Below are 20,916 nucleotides of genomic sequence, written 5' to 3' on the forward strand. Positions count from 1 at the left end.
ATGGTGACTCTGCCCGATGCCAGCGTCGATGTGGAAGATGAAAGGCAGTCCGCAGCTCAGATGCCGTATCCCGCTCGGCAATACCCTGTCAGCAGCTGGGAGGCGGTGGGGGAGCTGGTCCATCGCCATCTCTGCGACTCCCGAGCCTCGCACCACCAAGGTGACGGGACACGGGAGCCACGGCATTCCTCCCCGCCCGTCCCTCTCCATCAACACTAGCGCCTCAGCTCGGGCACCGCTGGGCATCGGCAGCCAGGGCTTCCCGCGCGGAGGAAGTGGCGGCAGACCGGCTTTTCCCCTCTGCACGCCACGTGGCACCGTCCTGCCGCGGCATTTCCCGACTTTTCGTGGGTCTCCGTCCTGGTGCCGCTGGATCTCCCGGGGTGCGCGGGGCCGCGGCGCCCCCTGCGGGCGGCGGCGGGAAGGGCGGGGGGGTGCGCGGGGCGACGTGAGGCGGCACCGGCGCTGCGGCGAGGACGGGGAAGCGGCGCAGATTCCCCCAGGAGCCCTGGGTTAAGAGGCTAAGAGTACACACGCCCCCCGTGCCCTGCCTTGGCGGGCTGGAGCCCTCTCAGCTGCCCCTTGGACATGGCCCGGCCGGCGCTCCGCACCCCCGCACGGGTGCGCGCAGCACAGGCGGCTCCCAGCGGAGCACAGGCTTCTCGGGGCTGCCCAGCTCTCTTCTCAGAAAGGGAAAAGCAACCCGCCCACTCGCTTGCCTCCAATTTGTAAACTTTAAGGCACAGATTCCGCACAATAATGCCTGGGCCCAGCGCTGGGTCCGAGGGCGGCTGCTCCTAGGGCATGAGCTGCAGAGAGTTTCGGGTGGCACCGCACGGCTGCTTCTGTCGGCCCTGCCCGTCCTAATGCGGCCTCGGCGTGGCAGCCCGGGCAGCCGAGCTTGAGGGCACTTTCTCCACCTCCCGAAAAGCAGGAGGCGGGAGGGCGAGAGAGTGTCCGAGGCTGCTGCGGGTGCCCCGGCGAGCATCGCCTCGGGGCAGCACCGGCCGGGCATCGCCCGGAAAGGGACAGCGGTCCCTGCAGCGGCCGAACGAGACTCTGGTAGTTCTGTGCTCAGTGAGGGAGAAGCCACGCCGAAGGCATCTCCGTCCACGGCTTTCTGCGGGGATCGTCCATGGCTTTATGCTTTGCTTATTAAATAAAATGAGAGTCCCGTCGTTCGGGGAGAGCCTATGAGAGGAAGGGGAGGATGATGGCATTTGTGCCCCCGGGCTCAGGTCACAGGAGACCGCAGAGAATGGAACCCAACGCCCCAGACCCCGCTGGTAAGCGCGGCCAGGGCGAGCCCTCCCGCCTGCCGGAGGTTCCCGACGGCCGGAGCTGCCGGTGCCGAGGGCACGAGCCCCACCTGGAGCCTCTGGCCGGGGCGGGAGCTGTGGGCATACCCCCGGCCAGGAACATTTCAATTGGCCAGCTGCAAGCCAGCCGGGGTTTCCAGCTTCTTCGTGCCCGGGGAGAGCTAGGAGCGCCCGTCGGGGCAGGGCCAGCCCCGCGGTGCCCGCACTCCTCCGCGCCCAGCGGCGCTGGCCGGCGCAGGGAAGGCGCCCCGCTGCCCCCGCGGAGCGGGCACAGCCCCGCTGCCGGTCCCGGGGCGGGGAGAGGCGGCAGCGGGGGCTGAGCGGGCGGGGGCCCGGCTGCGTCAGAGATGTGCAAACACCGCCGCGGTGCACGCCGCTATTTAAGGGGCCGAGGCTGAATCTCCCCCGACTTCCCTGCTTGGGCACGCACGGGACTTACTGCTCCCAACTCGAGTGAGACCTTGGGAAAGTGCAGCGGAAAGGTAGGGAGCACCTCTTCTTTCGACAGCACTGCTGACGGTGGGGAGACAAAGGAAATGGGGATGCCTGGCGCTTACCTGTGCGGCGGCTCGGAGGGCATCCCGCTCTGTGCCGGAGGAAACGCTTCCCGGCGGGAAAGAATTCCGACCGCTCCCGACGAGCGCGGGCAGCCGGGCGGATCCCGGCGCGGGGAGTTGGGAAAGGAACCGGCCAGCATTGGTGAGATGTGGGCTTTGGAGACAGTAGCAAGGACATGAGTACTTAGATGTGTGTGTGCATATGAGCACTTAGATGTGTGTGTGTGTGTGTGTGTGTGTGTGTGTGTATACATATATACACGTGGGTGTAAAAAAATACAGGACTCGGGCTTCGGTTTCTGAGTACCCAAACCTAGATGGGTACATCACTAATAACCACGTTGGAGCGACATTTCAACTTTCTTCACTTGTCTCCTGAGAATATTTTAAAACCCCCATGTTTTATATATTCTGAATTATTTTGATTTGTGTGTATGTGTTAGGCAAATAAACCTAATTTTATCCCCTTTTAAAATTTAAAGGTTAAGTGTACTGTTAAAGAAGCAGAACTGAAGCAGTTCAAGAAGTCTCACGTAGCTGAGATAATATGTGTGTTTTTAAGTGAAAATTGCCCCATTGAATGAAAGCTTGTTTCCTCTAAGAATTGAGAGTAATTTCTCAGTTTCCAGGAAAAAATACCATTTCAGCTTATGTGATAAAACGATTTAGGAAACCAATATTGTTTTGCTTAGTACACATTTAAGGAAGCAGTAGAAACCTAAATTCTCTGTTTAGTATGAAGAAGATTATTAAATTGCATTTTATTTCTTACAACTTTTAACTATACAACTTTTATCACTTTAACTATTAGATCAAATGCCTTGGGGTAGGAGTATTAGATTTTGGTTTTTCTTTCACTGGGGCAAATTTTTGGTTTTTTTTTTTCCTTTTTGTGTATGATGAGATGAAACCTCTTGAACACTAAAGTTCAAATCAATGAAGGTTGGTAGAATAAAGGCTTTTCATAGAACTGGTCAAAACTGAGTAATAACAGCAGAGTTTGAATGCAGTAGCAAAATACTGAAATGTTTGAATCACAATATTTTTCACAGAGATGGATTCAAGTCCCTTAAGTTTTTATGAAGTACAACTTCCAAAGAAAGAAAAGCAAATAAGAATTGAGTAGATCAGGGAGATACAGCACATACTAGACTGGAAGAAACAAAATTAATTACTTGTACCTTCTTCTTTAGCAAAGATATTTAGCTACTTATGTACATATTTTCCAAATTAAGACAGATCCCACAGTTACCTACGTTAAAAAAAAAAAAAACAACCAAACAACATAAGCCTGGTTTGCTCAGAAGCCAGCATCCCCAATGGAAGGTGGGGTTAGGGATTGCACAAAATGTAGCAAATCTGGTGATGCAAGAGCCCACTGTCCTTTTTCTTCCCAGCAATGTACAGCGGGCTATGCATCTGTGTGTTCCTTGCCGTGCTCTCGGTGAGCTCCTTCGGACAGCAAACTCTGGGCTCGCACAATGGGAATCCTCTGCCTGCTGAGCTGGAGCAGAGCCTGACAGAACATCAGAGGCACTCCCGCGCTCCGTCGTCTGCCGGATCCCTGAAATCCCTGCCGCGGCTGGATGCCAGCAGCGACCAAAGAGCCAACATCGGTGCCTTGCTGGCCAAGTACCTCCAGCAAGCCAGAAAAGGTACTGGTTGCAGCCTGCTTCTGTGCCACTGGGATTTCCTGCAGGGGTTCCTAGGAGTTGAGATAATCCTGTCATCATCTAGCATAAATTCCAATAGTAGATAGATTTTGCCTGGTTATCCCTGAAGTAGACAGAATTCCAAATGCTCACTCCCAAAACCCTCCCAAAAAAAGAATTTCTTTGTAGCAACCTCTGACTGAGAGTCATATAAAGATAACTGGAGAAAAATGTCACCTACCTCTTAGGTTATAGTGCAGCTTTTATTTTTAACTATATCCATTGCCTTATTATTTTGGTGGTATTTTCAGTATATTGTATCTCAGATAAAGCAATTACGTTTTCTTTAAAGTTTTTTCATTTATGTAAAATCCTCCCTTCCTCTTTTAAAGTTAGAAGAGCAGAAAAACTTCTCTGAGGATAAATGCAGACCAAATGCCTCACCTCAATCAGAAATCCCCATACCAGGGAAATATTCTGAGTATTGGACTTTTCATATATTTGTTCCCAGAGGAACTTAAAATAGCATGAAACCTTTCAAAACCCTGAATTCATATTTATTAATGCAATAATTAAAATCATTGAGAAATACAAGCATATTTACTTCAACACACGTTGATTCCTGGTAGGTTTTTGGTCTTGGGCAACCTGGGAACACAATCTTGCAGTTGCCTAAAACGTCTGTGGCACTGTGTAACAAGGATATGAACAATCAGTAGAGCAATGGGATTACAGGGCATTCTTATAATGAGATTTGTTATCCACTTGAGGAAACGTTTGTATTACATAAGAGAAAGAGTAAAGCTATCCCTGTTGACACCCTACAGGATATATTTTACATAGGCAGAAAAGTATGCCATTGGTGCTATCACTAAAAATGATATCTCAAAATCATTGATCACTGAAACTTCCCCAAGAAAGCATTTTCCCTTTTGAGCTGTCTCATTTCTGTATGCTCTGTGTCTCAATAGAGTAACACCATGGACAGCCTAATTGCTGTGGCTTTTTGGCTGCCAACCTCAGCAAGAGCCACTAGAGAAATTTCATTTACTCATGAAGGCTTCACTCCAGCCTTTGCCCTATTCTACACAGAAAAGACATCTAGGAAGGAAAGAGAGTTTCAAGTGAAGCCAGTAATTAGGGTTAGGATTACCTGGACATACAGACACTGAGAAATTAATTCACACCCAGCCCCAGACTGTGTTTAGGATAAAGTTCTTTATATAAGGATAAAGTACTTTATATAGGTAAGAACTTTCTCCACATAATGCAGATCTTTTAACCCTCCCCTCTTGACAGCTTCCATGTTGACCTCTTTGCTAGGCAAAGTCCTATGCTTATCTGTGATGGTGGTCTGCAATTAAGACATGCCACATCTGGTTTTTGTGCATTACATATGCAGTCATACACACTCTGTGCACTCAGAACACAGCCAAATTAGAAACAACAGAAAAATCAAACACTTTCTATAGTGCCTGAAAGATTTCATCTCATGTTAGCAATTTGCACGATATCCATTAAGGAAGTTCCAGCTGTTCATGCAATTTAATGGAAAGTTAATTCAGATATGAAATTCCACAATTCAGTGCTACACTTAAGGCTCTTATTGAATAAACATATTACTGCAGGAGTCTGCAAAGCAGAATCCTCATTACCTTTCCCCAGCCTAGTCATTGTTGCCCACCTATATGAAAACTGAATGCCTCATTCTAGTTTATGTATCCATTGTATTCTCTTAAATTTGTGGCTGACATTTCCAAACAGATTAACCAGACAAAGAAAAAAAACCAAAAAAAACCGAAAAAACCCCTCTTTGGATTTAAGATGTCTTCTCCTGTAAATATTAATACAAAGGACAATTTCCTGCATATCTGTTGACATACATAATTAACTCTAAAAAGGGTCTGGAAGCAGATGATGAGATTCTTGTGATGTGACTAGGCTAGTTGGACTCTAGTTTGTAGATGCAGTTGCTGGTTACAGGAGAGAAAATTCACAAGAAAAACAGTATTTACTTAATTTATTACATACATACAGTGTTCCCATCAAAACCTTATATTCTTATTTAATGTGAAGACTCTGGGCAGTACTTCAGAAATCTCTGCAGAACACTTACATCTAGTATTAGTCACCTATCTAAACCAGAATAATCACTAGAAAATTTCATCTAGGGGGGAAGAGACTCTGAGCTTTTGTTAGTGTCAGCAGTCACCAGTAGTGGCATTTGCCCTCATGATTAATAGAAAGGCTGGTTTTCTAAAGTAATTCTAGTTAAAACAGTGAGAGAGCTAAGTTCTCTCAAGGGCTCAGTGATTGATGGCAGCTCTGTAGCAGAACTGCTACAATTTTGAGTATGTTTGCGATACACTGATTCTGCAATACCCACATGACATCTCTAATGGGTTGAGGAAAGGTAATTAAGATGCTGTTGGGAAATCTGTGACCCAGGCTTTCAATTATGTCCGTCAGCAGGCTTTCAGCTCGAATCTGGCACCATGTAGAAGAGATGCTGAGCTCTCAAGCTGGTGACAAGCACATTTAATGTCATCTTAGGAGCCCTTGACCAGCCAGAGAGCTGTGGCACTGGGGGAGCCTTTACAGTCCTCAGGTCATGGCAGGCTCAGAGGTCTCTTAAGCACCAGCATCTGAGTAATGGTTCTGTGCTGCCTGAGCCCTGCCTGGTTATTGTGCTAAGTAGCCATTGTCATTACCTTAATTGTACTTTTTGAGTTATGAATGTGAACTTAATGAGGTTTGAGCGTTTAATGGTAGACATTCTACTCTAGGGAAAATGAATTTTTTTGTCATTTTGTTCTAGGTAAATGTCTTAAACATGGCTTTTTATATCAGTGGGTACCTTCAACTCCCTGCAACCACTAACAAAGCAATGCAGTTGCTTTTTGTTTTACTGGGTCTTGTTCATTACAAAGCATTGCATGAGGAAGACCTTGAGATATAAAATCACAGAGGCAACAGAGGTGTCTTCAAAACACAAGAAACTGAAAGCAAAGCAATTGTGTCGATTTGGATATGTGGAATTTAATTTGGGCTCCTTCTCCTTTTTGATCAATTCAAATATTCCTCAATCCTCAGTCTGCATTGAATACTAATATATTAAATCTGCCCCCTTCTCATTCAAAGCTAAACTTCATCTAATTATTGTTATAGATCAATTTTTTCTGTTTTCAGGGAGTATAGAGAGAAGTAATTTACCTTTCCCTGTAATTTTTTGTTAAATCATGTGATACTGTGAAAATAGAGTATTGCAGCCCATTTTTTTTACAGCATAAATTCTCCTTGCAAATAGTTTGTGCCTCTGATGCCTTAAGCAAGTCATACAGAAAGGATAAGGCAAGATCAGAAATCAGCATCCAACTCTGCTGTAAAAAGAATTATGAAGGCTTTGGATAAGCAATGAAGAAATCCCTGACATAGTAAAGAACCCTGCATAATTCCAGCAATAGGTAACTCTAGCTGTGAATTCCAGACACAACTTTTCCATTTCAGGACTATTCCCACTTTTCTGCAAAACCTAGTATTCATAACTCTACCCTGCTTTTTACCAAATTTGCACTCTAAGAGGTCCTGTACTTACGTTTATGTCTTTTTAAGCAACATGGGGCTGCGGTTATTTTGCACATAGAGCAGTTCTCCCAATATGAGCCAGCAAACCTCATGGGGGTTTATAGGAATAGTGAGAAATAGTTTGGACTCTCTCTCTAGTAAAATAGGAAGGAAAAATGAAAAACTTATCTATATTCCTTCCTGTCAGACAGGAGCAGAATGTTCCTGCAGCAGGAGGTAGAAAATGATCTGTTTGTTTTGCACTGAAAAAATCAAAGCCACTACCAGGACACTACCTATAAGGTTTCTATTGATGTTTTCCCCAGTGACATGACATTGGTGTTACAAGGCTTGTATTAGGTCCATTTCAACTATTGCAGACATCTGCTAATGAGCATAAGCCAGATCAGAACACGTGTGGACCTGGAAAATGTGTCCTCTTACTCTCTTTTCTCCCACACTCTTTTTCCTTAGGTTCAACTGGAAGATTCTCAGTTATGGGAAACAGGGTACAGAGCATTGATCCTACTCACAGGATAAATGACAGAGACTACATGGGCTGGATGGATTTTGGACGCCGCAGTGCTGAAGAATATGAGTATTCTTCCTGAAGAACACCAAACTATAGCAAACGCAGAAAAAGAAATCACACTCCCATGTCTGTACAAAAAGAGATAAATCAATTTGTTGTTCTCTTCAAATCAGTGTTTTAAGTATTCAAAATAATGTATTTGACATAAGTTTGTCTGTAAGACTATAAAATGCAATATATACATATGCAGAATTTTCCAGAAAACATTTTCTTTCTTTTGTGGTTTCTCATACATTGGTATTATATTAAAATGATTTAACTTATCCCTCCTTGTTGTGTCACTGCATGTTGCTGGGTGTCTTACTATAAAGAGAGGCAGCATAATGCCTTCATTTGGCACTGTAAACATATTCCATGGGTTGAATAGTCAGATTATTCACTTTTCAGAGAAATCTTGTGTCAGTCTGATAGCTTTGAATCTAGGGAACACATCCAAAGATAAACACAGCAGCGCAATAGTGCCACAATAGACCAGTTATTTTCATGGTGACCCTGTTTGCAAAGGACTGAGTTGTACACTGAACCCACATGTTTACAGTGAACAGCCAACAGTGCTAAAACAGTGAAAAAGGAATGACACCAACATGTTTGATTGTCCAGTTTATCTGTCTCATATTGTGAATTCAATGTGAAATTCTGCTGATGGTTGCAAATCACAGAATAAAAAGAGCATTCCCTACTGTGTGGTGAGCCAAGCATTCATTTGGGAAGGGGTGAGGACAGGTTCCTGAGCAGAGCAGAAGGTGATCCTAAGGGTGAGGTATTGGAGCAGTGTAGTCACAGTATCCTTAAAGAAAAGAGGTGACTCCCAAATATCACAGAGGCTGAGCTGGCTATTGCCCACCTATGGGGAGAGAAGGAGGGAGGTTCTGCCCAGCTCTTACCTGGCTCAGTGCAGGGCAGAGGGCCCCAAGTTCAGAGCTGGGCAGTGATCCCAGCTTGTGCAAAACCAACACCCTGCAATTCCTGCAGTCATTCCCATCTGCCCGTGGGCAGGCTGCAAAAAAAATTGTTTTACCTACATGCTCCTCCACAGGTAACCAACCTCCCTGCAGCTCCTGGGTGTCTTTCAGCAGCTGGATCTCACATCTAAGGAATGCCCTAAATTGTAAAGGAGGTGACTTTTGCATTGCATAATTCTCAGAGTTTCTTCCGAATGTGTGTACTAATACAAAAAGGAAAATATTTGTCACACACAAGAAAGCAGGTGTTTGCCAAAGGAAAGAGGTAGCAATTTCTACAGTTGATAGGCAAACACATAGTGTAGAAAACAATACATAGAAAATACTAAACCAAAATTCTACTAAAAGCAACACTGGGAAACAAACCAAAATGGTTGTGGCAAGGGCTGAACACAAAAGCATTTCGAGGACCTGCTCCCAGCAGCAGCTGGGAGAGCAAACAACACTGCAGAATCTGCAGTGAGAGTTCAGCAAACAGTAACAGGGAGTGTTCTTCTCTAGCAAAACCAAATGTTTTTATTTTTTCTTGTGGATGTCATCCTGAAAACATGGAAATGCTTTTCTGCATTTCTTCCTCTCAAGCTCCTCCCAGTCAACCAGTTTCCAAGCCACCTAGCCTGGCTTTTTTAGGTTCCTTTCCAAGCATAATGAGTCCTAAATCACCTGAATTCTCTCCTTGGTTTTGGTTATTGTTCACAGCAAAATAGTGCCAAGTGTCTATTTTTTTTTCAAAAACTTTCAAACAAGAGATTAAAACCAATTAATCTATTTTTTTTTAACTGAGGAAAAGACAAATAAATCTAAAAATGCATTTCTTTATACATTTGCCATCAAAGTGATGTTACTTTTAAAGAAAGTCACAGCTATCTTTTAAATTAATGTCAGGAACATTCAAGCAGTGCTTTTAAATGTTTCTATTCCTGGTTTATATTGATAAAGGATTTAATATTGTAATTTTGCAGGGGGGTTGGGAGTGGATGATGTCAAGCCATACTACTACTGAATGTTTTCATTAGGGAAAAAACCCCAACATTTTCCTTTTCTCCTTTGTTTAATTTCCTACAGGCAGATGGAAGGAGAGACAAAGACGTTCTTTCCCATTCCTCTCTTCTGAAGGTCTCTGAAGATGTCTATGAAAGTGCACAGCCCTCAGAGCAACCAGGTGATGGGTTTGGCAGCTTTTACATGTCACTCCTGCAGAACAGGGGCGCCATTGCCTGACGCACAAAAACAGTTTCAGCAACTGGCCCAGTGAGTGTTAAGAATAAAGAATTATGGGGCAAAATGCAGTAGTTATGAAGAGGGACTGTGAGTCTGGGACACAGTGCTGTTCCTCAAGGCAAGGGGGAACTGGCTGTTAGCAGCTGGTTATTGGCAGCTCAGTAACATTATCCTCATTATCATAAAAATATCCATCATCTGCTCCGTTGGAAACAGAAAAAATTCCCCAGATGGGAAAGAGTTGTAAAGGCTGCCGAGACACCGTTCAGGTCCCAGGTGACCTGGAGGTGCTAATTTGAGCTAAACAGGGGAGACAGCAAACCTGGAAAAGTCATGCAGCCTTGGTAGTTGCAACCCTTATCCCATGGCAGTAGTGAAACCACTCGCCAGGCTGTCCTGTTTTAATCCAAGGGAAACAGCAGCCTCAGGAATGGAGGCTCTGCAGCTGGGTAGGAGGCCTTTGGGCTGAGAAATGCCCCACAGATTCCAGCACACATAGCAGTGCACTGACACAACCACCTAGTGCTGTCTGGAACGTGAGATTTCTGGCACTGACAACTCTCTTGACATTTAATTTAGCTTTATCCAAATTTATCTTTATGAAAACATGTGCATAGGTGCTAAATTTACACAGGCAAAATAGCAAATCAATACCTTTTTGTGTTTAATTGCAGTTTATTTTCTCCATGAGCTTGATTCAATTTGTTCTGTTCCAGCTTTATTAACTTTATTTCAAAACAGGTGCTGGACAAATCTCCACAAAAGGAGCAGCTTGCTGCAAACTCCACATAAATTATTTGGGAAGAGCCTGTGGTTCTGCTTTTGCAGAGTTGTGCATACAACAGCTGTGAAAAAGGTGCAAATAGCAAGTGCTCCTTGGGAGAATGAAGAAAAACCCAGACAAGAGAGAGGGAGCACCCATGCCTGGAGAGGGGGCAGCTCTCCCCGGGAGCTGAGGCAGCATGTGAGGGAAACCTGAGCTACACCAGCACACCTGACTCTGAGTCTCATCTCCCCTGGTATTTCAAACCAGTGTGGATCCTGCTTTCCTCTCCCTGGCTTTGATACATCCTCAGCTGCTCCATCATTGCTGCATGTAGGCTAGCAACATGCCCCAGCCAGACGTTCCCAGCTGCAGCCCAGCTGTGCACATTTCAGCAAGCCTGACAACAGACCAGGCATTCCCCTCTTCAAGGCCTGAGAACTGGAATTTGCAAGTCAAACAAGATGAACATTTCAATGTCTCAGCAGAGCAGCAAAAGACTTCTCTGCGTGTTCAATTTTTGTATCCCCTAAGTTCATTAAAATTTCCTCAAAGAAAGAAAAAACTGGCTGTGTGCTTGTTAAAGCTTTAATAATTTTTAAGTACCTGTGTCAATTGAACAGCAATTGGATTCAGCACAGCTTGAAACCTATTTCAGCAGGACAAAAATCTCCGTCATCTTTTAAATACAAACATTACTGGCCTCTCAAGTGTATGCAGTTCTCACACGAAAGCCCACTGCCTACATTATAGCCAAGGATGTTGCTTAGCACCAATAACTTTCAAGGCCTTTTATTTTCCTTACCATTCTGTGGTTCAATTGGCTTGTTAAGTGAATTAAAGCAGGTCTGAATAGCACCCAGTGAGATGTGGTAGCACAGCTGAACAAGGCAAATTCTTCATTGTCAATACAAGCCACAGGCAGCAGGTGCTGTCTGTACCAAAGGAAGGCAGGGCACATTCACCAGCATTGCTGGGCTTTTCAATTCAATGTAGAAAGCAGCCAGTAAATGTGTTCAGGGAGTGGGGGGAACTCTTAAACCTCTGTGCACAATAGCAGTATGTTGTGGGGCCATCCAATGCTTAGGATACATGTAAAAGCAAAAGGGGAAGAGTCTCAATATGTGTCTTTAGTCATTCTTGAGTCTTCAAAGAACATCCTGTGTTCCAGGATCCATCTACAGCCCAGTCTTAGATACAATTCCTCAGCACCTCATCTTCCTCTTCCCTCCAACCCAGCTTTCAGAAGAGAATTACTAAAAGCAAAGATGCATCCAGAGACGTTTCCGAGATACTTAACATCGCAAGAGTGGAGGACAATTTCAACATACTCTCTTCTGTGCACTCAGAATCAGCTCTCACCATCCCTGGTTTGGCACTTGCTTAACTCATCCTGTTTCCAGCAAGGAGGGCTAGATGCACAGTGCTCCATTAACTTTCCAACCACGAGCTTCTCTAGGGCACAGAGCTGTGCAGAAAGGAAGGATGTCTGTACTCACTAACAGTCCCTGGCTCTGCCCTGGCATCAGCCTCTCTCAAAGCTGGTGTAGTGCCCTGCATCACACTAATGAAAGCCCTCCACGAGTTTATTTTGGTATTACCGCTGTCCCATTTTTTCTCTGCAGCAAGTACATGATATAAATGCTATTATTTCTCTCTCTACCCCATACACACACACATCCTTCTCAATAAGGCTGTCTAATCTTTCTATGAGTTACTGCCTGATTACTCCCTCCTCCAGGGAGCTTTTTTCTTTACTTAGCTTTCCCTAAGTATGCAGATTTTTTGAGCTTCTCACTACCTGATGTTTCATCACTGTAATGCTCCCTCCCTCAGTAATAAAGATACTGGCTAACAGCAGACCTCAGTCCTGTCTCTTGAAAAACAGGATGTTTTCTTCTTATTCTGTACTTTCACATTTTGTCACTACAGGTTTTGCACTGTATTAAGCAGGAGAATTCAAACTCCTCAAAATACAGAAACCATACAACATCCAATTGTGCATTGTCACAATTCAAACAAAAAAAAAATTAAAAAGCACATTTGCTTCTCTTTTTTTCTTTTGACTCAAGTATCACTGATTTCAGCCAACTTAAAATCTGAAAACTTTTCAACCAGTTCTATGTCTAAGAATTAAAAAAACAAACTATGATCTCTTATTTATTTTGCTTTAACTAAGAGAAGACAGCAAGGGATCAAGGTGGAAGATTTATCACCTTAAAAGAACAGCAAAAAGTTGAATAACACACAACAATGCAACTTTTCTGTTGTTTTATTGATATTAGTGAAGGAAAAAATTAATTTCATCATTCTGATGTGTTACAATTGCTTTCTCTGGTGGGTGGACAGCTCCTACAACTTATTTAAAGGCTAAATAATACTTCCCAATTGCATGATTAACTTCTACACTTTAAGTTCTCTTATGCTATTGCTTTCTTTCTCTGGGAATATAAAATGGTCCATTAAGTCCATGACATTTTTTCAGAATCAACTGTTATTCTATCTACTGGTTTAAGATACATTCAAATAAAAAGATACTTAAATGTACTTGCAATAAGTGCACACATACAACAGCAAACAGAGCTGATGGCATTTTACTAAAACATTGTAAGTTCATAGAATAAATAGAAGTCTTCAAACACATGCTGTAACTGACTGATGTGGTTTTTTTTCTTTCTCAAAAAATATCCTTAGTGTCCATAGCGCTACTGCAATAACTACTTCATTCAGAAAAAAACAAACCACCCACCTATCTCTTGTCACAAAGACTAAAAGACAGTTTCATTTATACAAGAAATTATCAGTGCTAATAATTTAGTAACAGTCGGTACAAATGGCAATTCATGGCAATTACGTGTAGTGTGACAATAGTAACAAATGGGGAGCTTGATTTTAGGTGCCACAAGAAGTGCAAAGAAAGTGGATGCTAAACCCTTCCTGCTTTGCTCCTCTCCATTTCCTCTTCCAAAAAAATATTTATGTCTCAGCTCTGCTCTAGAAACAAGCTCCATCCAGTCTGTTCCAGTTCCAAGGTATTTAAACTCTTTCTACAAGCACCCTGAAGAAGGTTGGGAGAAACAGAGAAAAAATTGCAATATAATTAGGATTGCCTGGCAACAAAAGGTTGCATGAGGTCTTATGTTTCCTTTCTGAAAAAGCAGGGGGTTATATATTTGTATAGCAGGTATTTCCCTCATTTTAAAAACACTGCAAAAATGAAGCATTTCCCCTATTTTTACCTATGCCAGGGCCCAAATTTGGATGAAAAAGGTTTCTCTGAAAAAAAGAAAACAGAAAATAGGTGGAGAATATTCTCACCCTGCTTAGAAGGCCACTGTCTCTGACATGCATGAAACACGAAGATCAGCACGAGGGCTGCAAGTTGTTCTCTCCCGCCTGCACCATCCCGTTACTAAATGTTTTCTGTGGTTCTCTGCTGAGGATTCAAGGACTCACCTTTTCCTAATACTGGTTTTGCTACATGTTCTTTTATAACATTCTTATCTGTCGATCTGTTCCGTAACTTGGACTTCCAGGAAGTCACTGCCGTGTTTACCTTACGAGTTGTGAAAACTGTTTTCTTTGGGCGCACTGACAAAGCATGTTTCAGTGGCAGCAACACATAATAAAGCATTTTCCCTTCCACAATCCAGTGCAGCATTGAAGAACAAAACAAAACAAAAAAGCAACAAAGAAAGAAGTTGCACAAAGTGTAAGTGTGCCAAAGGAAACAGCAGTGGTAGGAATATGTCAATATCCCAGGTACCCAGTAGGCCTGCTGACCTCAACACAGTATTAGTTCAAGTTTACAATCTTGGGGGAGGAGGCAAATACAGAACAGGAAAAAAAACCATAAGGTTTCATCCATTCAGGCATAATAGCCAGGCACTCCAATAACTCAACTCATATACAGAGGCAAAATTAAAACTTCCACATGTTAAACTGAATGCTTTTTTCAGTATTTAACAAAGCACAAATGCTCCCATGCTTCAAGTGATGTAATGAGAGGTCTCACATAACACATTCAATAGCTTCCCATGCACCTTTGACTCAAGTTAGGCTAGCTACAGAATTCACGCTTTTCTAGTCAAGTTATTTTTTGTTGGTTTTGCTCTTTCGTTTTTTTTTCAGTGCATCTTAAAAAAAAAAACCAAACTTTTCAAAAGGTTAACAAGTTAACCTTAATACAGCAATCACAACATAGAGCCTTTTGCACTTGATTGAACAGTAAAATAATCCAATTAGTTACAATAGATCTGGTACATATTTACACATTTTGTACAAAGTTTACACATTTCTCCCGTTAGGCACAAAGTTGATTTGTCAAACTCAAGAGGCAATGAAGGGGTGGTGGGGAAAGGAAAAGGAGACTGAAGAAAGAATCTGAGTATTTTCATTTAAAAAGACTAGCTGTAAAAATAAAGTCCTTCATCGTAAGCTAGTTTGCTTCGGGAGCTTGGTTCCCATGAGGATCCCTGAAGTGAGGGATGTTGGGCCTTTCATCTGCATGCTGGAACCCACCATGGTGGGGAAGCTCCGATTCCTTCGGATGCCAGTGTTCAGCTGGATGCCTCCGATGGCACTGGTCACGGCAGGGCAGCCCAAGGGGAGACTGTCAGGTGCCAGGCCTCCAGGAACAAGGGCCCTCACTGGTCCCTGTGCCCCACAGAGAAGAGGTCCCTGGTCATCAGTTAAAGGAGGAGCTGACGCTTGCCCTGAACTCACAACTTTGGCAATACCAAACCTTCTGACTTTGTCCACGAGATTAAGGTTGGAAACAGACACGTCAGTTTGGCTCTCACTGTTTCTGATGTTCTTTTTATTCCTCACCTCCTTCAAGATTGAACTAGCAGGTTTTGAAGCCAAGAAGTTGTCATAAGGTGGGCTGGTGCACTTGAACTCAAAAGATGGAGGGGAAGTAGAAGGTGTCTGCATGGGTGAATTTGGTGGAGTGGAAGGAATGATCGCCATTTTAGGGGAGTATGTGTTCAGCAGGGTGCTCCTGCTGGCTCTGTCCCAGCTCTGTGGATTGTACACTGCTGCTGAGATGCCCCTTTCCTTCAGCAGCCACACCAGCCCCAGGGACGTGCTCATCGTCGTCGTGGATTCCCGGAGGTTGGTGAAGGATTCGGCCAAACTCAGACGCCGAGGAGTGCAGGGAGTAGCCGCTGGGGTGCCTTTCAAATTGCTAATGCTGCCACAAGCTGGAGTAGGTGCTGCGTTAAGGCTGAAAGCAAAGCAGCAGTCAAATTATTCTCTCCACTAGAAAATTAAAATTTACTACAGGCAAGATTTTAAACCCTGAGCAGGGCCTTTTATCCATTTGAAGAGTGCACGGGACACTGACAGTTCCCAACCCCTCACAAATGTGATTACAAGTGCAAAACCACCAGATCTTAAAAAACACATCTCCACTTTGCACACCGCAGAGCCCAGACTCACAGGATCAATGTCACTGCCAACACCCAGCACCACATTTCTCCTGATAAACTATTTACAGGTTTGTGATTAACACCTTTACTTTTACTTCCTGATCTACTGGCTGTCACAACTCCCAGCTGCTTCTAAGAGACAAGGAAATGTGGGAGACTGGACCAATGGTATAAGCAAGACATCTACTTTAAGCGTCACTTCTGAGCACACAGAACTGAACACTCATTCACTAAGGTATGGTGTACTTAGCTATTCCAGAAATGAGGCATGTGGGATATCTATGACACTCCAAATTAATATCTGAGAGAATCCCAAGAGCTCCATGCACCTTCAGGAAAAAATAAAAATTCCAACTTTTTCTAACCATGTGCAAATTATGGTCTTTGCCACAAGTATACACACGCAAATAATAATAATAATAATAATAATAATAATAAAAATTCCACAGTAGTGTCTCCTAACCACAGGTTCATTTCCTCTAATGGAAAGTAAAGGGTCTTGAGCAATGCAACACTTAATGCTAACAAAGGATTCACTGATGTGAGCTCACCACTGTTCAAAAAGAAGGAAATCTATTCCCTCGCCTTGCCAGGTAAGCAGGTAGAAGGCACTCAGCAAAAAGTCACACAGAAAGTGAAGCCAGTGCAAGACAGTGGGAAAACTAAGCAGTTGGGAGGGGAAGGCACAGGAGAGAGAGTGAGATCTTCCTTTTTCAGTAGAGCCATGCTGTTCGATTGCCTCAGCCATAACACGTGACTTAAGTGAGGCTCTCTGCACAAGAAAAACATCTCAAAGAGCCACTTTGAGACAATCTGGTTGGATTTCCAAGAGGAGACTCTGGTTAACAACTAAATTGCATCTTCTTTGCCCATATAGGCAAAAAGGGCTGAGATGATGTCTTGACTGGACTTTTCAGTCTCATTTTACCTTATAGTAAAGAACTCTGTATAGCCAACACTACTGTGCATAACAGGTTAGACACCTGGAATGCTTTCAGCTGCAGCTTCTGATGAGCTCAGAACATCATCTAGATCCTTGGTTTACAGTGAGCAGGTGACGTGAATTCACACAACACTGAAAACTCTAGTGCCATGGTCTAAAAATCAGCATATCTTTAAGGCACTTCTTAATAAGGAAAATATTAGCCTGATGCTATGAAATCTCAAGTCATGTCTTCTTTCCAAGGTGAAACAGGATCTGACCAACATGATCTCTAACACTTATTTGGAACTGTACCAACCTCTACCATAAGCAAATGAAATTGAGGAAGCTGAATTGCAGTTTCAATTCAACAAGAGGAATCCCATATATTCCTCCTGGTATACTGTAGTGGAACACTTATTTGAGAAAACTGGCAGATGTAATTAGAAACACAGCCTTACTTAGTGGCTTTGGACTCAGTCTCCTTGCACCCCTGTGTGTGCTGTGGCTGTCAGTGCATGTGGCAGATGTACTAAGGCACATCCTGATGTCCTGCCTGGGCTGAGGCAGCAGCAGGGGAGAAGGATCTCTCCCAGCAGAGCTAAGGAGGCCACACACACCCACTGCAGCAGCACACACACTCTCAAGGCAAGGCTGAGTGGAAAGAAGTTGTTTACAATTCTTCTCTTAGACACTGATTAAAGCTGGACCTTCACAGTTCAAATTCCAGTGGAACTAAACAGCAGTGACACCCACTGTGGTGCATCTCCCATAGAGGTAAATACAGAAGTTTTGAAAAGCATGAGTGAGAAAAAAGGGAGAGGAGTTACTGCATGAACTACAAGGTATTACCATACACATTTCAGAAATCCAGACATATGGTGTTAATTACCAGGCTTCCAAGATATCCTGGTCACTACATGAAAACTATAGCGCTCGAATGGTTTATTAACTCCAAAAGCTTCACTCTTTCCAGATACAGATTTCAGTGGCACAGGCATGTAGTTTAGTATTTCTACTAATTTTTCAGCACAGTTATACACTATAGTGCAATTAAAAAAGCCATCCCTTCAAGAAAGCAGTTGCAGGTGTTGCCCTTTTTTCCCATTTGATCATTTTGGCATTGCTTTAACTGGGAAATATTTTTCCCATCAAACTAACACTGCAGGGCACCCTGGACACAACCACAGAAACAGACTCAAAGTGGCCTCAGCAACTCAGCCCAGTGACGGTCTCAGAGTTAGGTCGAGAAAAGAAATAAATAAAGGAGCATTTCATTTAGCTGGATGAAATTTAGTCAGGTTAGAGCAACACCTGGGATAGCACAGGTTAAAATGCAACCAGGTAGGTAAATGCCAAACCTCTTGGGGTTAGCTGGTGCCACACACACTAGCATTCCTTGTACATGACCTGCCAACAGAGATGCTGCTGGCAGTGTTGCTCACCCCCGACCACGCTGAGTCACAGTGTTTGCCCTATACCTCCTCTCATCACAATGAGACATAAGGCAGTTTTTCATCCTCCTCACATGACCTGTGAAGAATCATTTATAGTTGGTAAGGAGGAGCTCCTTAAACATCTGCTGAAAACATAATTTTGTTTATTTTGCTCTTTGTTCTCCTGAACAAATGATGAACTTCCATTTAACTATGGCAGCTGAAAATGCACTGAAGTTAGCTGTCTTTTCTGACTGATTTGTTAGATTTAGCATCCAAAGAGTTCATTATGATCACAACTGACAGCAATTCAACATAACAAGAAGATTAAAATAGAACTGCAGCCATATAAGAGGATCTCTTCAGTAATAATGCTAAAGGGAAAGACAGAAAAGAATAAAGAAAAACTAGCCAGGCCACTAATAATGAACTTAGTTATTAGTCCCTTAGAAAGCGAACCAAATAGTTACATTTAAACATCATATATTTCTTTTCCACTTGAAGGTTTTCATGTTCCTTACCCTTACTTTGTATGCCCTTCATAGGAAGTCAGTGGCTATCTCATGTATAAACAAATGCAGACACAACACCTCTGCATGGGGACCTACACAGTGGTACACTTACACAGAGGAGCTGGAAGGGGCAGAGAATGCAATGAGACATTGTCCTTATAAACAGAAAAGAACATCCCCTAAATCCTGATTTGCTAAGGGAGGAAAGCTCCCTCTTCCACACACCCCGCTCTGGTTCTCAGATCTTCACCTTCCAGAAGACCAGGGAAGTGCCTTCTGTTGGCATCCAGTGTCTATATTGCCAATTGCTATTGCATCACCTTCAGTCTAGCAACTATGAATTAATTTCCAATAACTATACAATAACTACAATAACAGTTTCTTAACTGTTTCCAGTTAAGGCATATGTCCTCCTCCATTCCTCATGTAGTTCCTGGACTTCTTTACTGGCACATCCCTTTTTCTTCTGAGAAGAAAGCTTTTCACTTCCTCCTTGGAAAAACCTTTCATCTTTTTTAGTAAGAGATTACATCCTGACCAGTCACATATGAGGACTACAACTAGTCTAAGATGAAGAGTAGCCAGGTTTGGATATCAGTTATGTCTGATCCTATAATATCTCAACTAAATTTAAGAAACTTTAATTGGCTTTTTGAAACATCACACATGCCTCCCAAATTCAAGCTGCAGTAACTTAAAATGGGAGGAATAATTGGTGGGTGTGTTGTAATTCACAGATGTAGTCAATGCTTATGCTATTATTTTGCATTTGCTTAGAGGGGAAACTCTGATAGAGCTGAAGGCTTTGCCATCATGACAATCCCTTACCTTGGTGTGACTCGTGTGAGCTCATCGGAGGGGTGCAGAATGCGGCAGGTGGTGAAGGTGAAGGTGGAGTTGGTTTGTGACATGCACTTCCCAGGATGAGGTACTAAATTAAAAAAAGCAAATTCTTTGCATTTTACACAGAAAAGGGGGAAAACCAAACTTCTGTGTGCTGATAAGACAGATGTAAAAAGTGATGAGGCACCTTGATGGGATCAATGCAAGAAAAGTGAAATGCCCAAGTACTACAGTGTTAAACAGACACTTGTTCTCCAAAAGAAACACCTCTAGGACTCCAAGGTCAGTGCTAAAAAGGTCTGCTGAAACTTGCCCATGATAAAAAACACTGCAGATTAAGTCTTGCTCAAACCAAATTTAGGCCAGGCAGTGTTTGAAATGCTAGCCCTTATCTAAACTAATGCAACTTGCCTCAGTGGGAAATTACAAGCAAAATTTTCTAGTACCAGCTCAGGAGAACCAGAATTTTCTAAATGCTTGTGCCTTTCAGCTTCTAGATTGATCCACAAAAAGGTATCCCCATTACTTCTCTGTAATGGATCCATCTGCTAATGCTACAGGAATACAGATTGTTGGGGTGGGGAGGGACAGACATTAATTACTGTTTCTCTGACATTTCATATCCACAATATGGAAAGTGGTAGTTTTTTGGATCCACTACTGTACATCTGTGAAAATTCTCTTGTGCATGTGATTAGGTTTTTTAAAAATATATGTCCTCAGCTGCATAATATAGCAGTTTCTGAATATTTGCAGACAGTGTAGTAAGCAAATTTCCTAACAAATGTGGCTGTAAAACTGCCACTCTGGTGATAGTTCAGTGATTTGGGAAAGAAACAATATAGCTCAGTTTTTAAAAATGAAGGACTTAGGCCAACTTCTTTCTTCTTAGTAGCAATACTTCTGTGGCTGCATTAACCTGCTATACAATGCAGCTGTGGTCACTGCAAAATAACTACAGAATTTAAGAGCCATGCATCTGAAAAGCTGGTTGAAGAACACCCAGAGTTAAATATTATATCAAAGATATCATGATTGCATAGGTTCTCTTACTTAGTAACAAAACTTAGCAGTGATCAAAAGACATGCACAATAAAAACCATGTGCAGCTCCCTCCCCACCAGTCCTACCCAACCCTCTG

The 20,916-nt window shown here is 43.2% G+C and overlaps 2 protein-coding genes across 2 annotated transcripts in view; one reads left to right on the forward strand and one right to left on the reverse strand.

The window, feature by feature from the left end:
• The first annotated feature begins 1,681 nt into the window (after window positions 1–1,681).
• Window positions 1,682–8,364, forward strand: CCK (cholecystokinin). Its single transcript, XM_033080093.1, has 3 exons — window positions 1,682–1,801; window positions 3,274–3,531; window positions 7,567–8,364. The coding sequence occupies exons 2-3, from the start codon at window positions 3,276–3,278 to the stop codon at window positions 7,701–7,703; spliced, it is 393 nt and encodes a 130-aa protein (XP_032935984.1). The 5' UTR covers window positions 1,682–1,801; window positions 3,274–3,275; the 3' UTR covers window positions 7,704–8,364.
• Window positions 8,365–12,884: 4,520 nt separating this feature from the next.
• The window catches only part of TRAK1 (trafficking kinesin protein 1), a 114,317-nt gene continuing 106,285 nt past the window's right edge, over window positions 12,885–20,916 (reverse strand). Inside the window, 2 exon segments of the mRNA XM_042780203.1 lie at window positions 12,885–15,857; window positions 19,761–19,863. Of these exon segments, the coding sequence (XP_042636137.1) occupies window positions 15,059–15,857; window positions 19,761–19,863 (902 nt within the window). The 3' untranslated portion in view covers window positions 12,885–15,058.

Source organism: Catharus ustulatus, chromosome 1 (genome assembly GCF_009819885.2).
Source record: "Catharus ustulatus isolate bCatUst1 chromosome 1, bCatUst1.pri.v2, whole genome shotgun sequence".
NCBI lineage: Eukaryota > Metazoa > Chordata > Aves > Passeriformes > Turdidae > Catharus > Catharus ustulatus.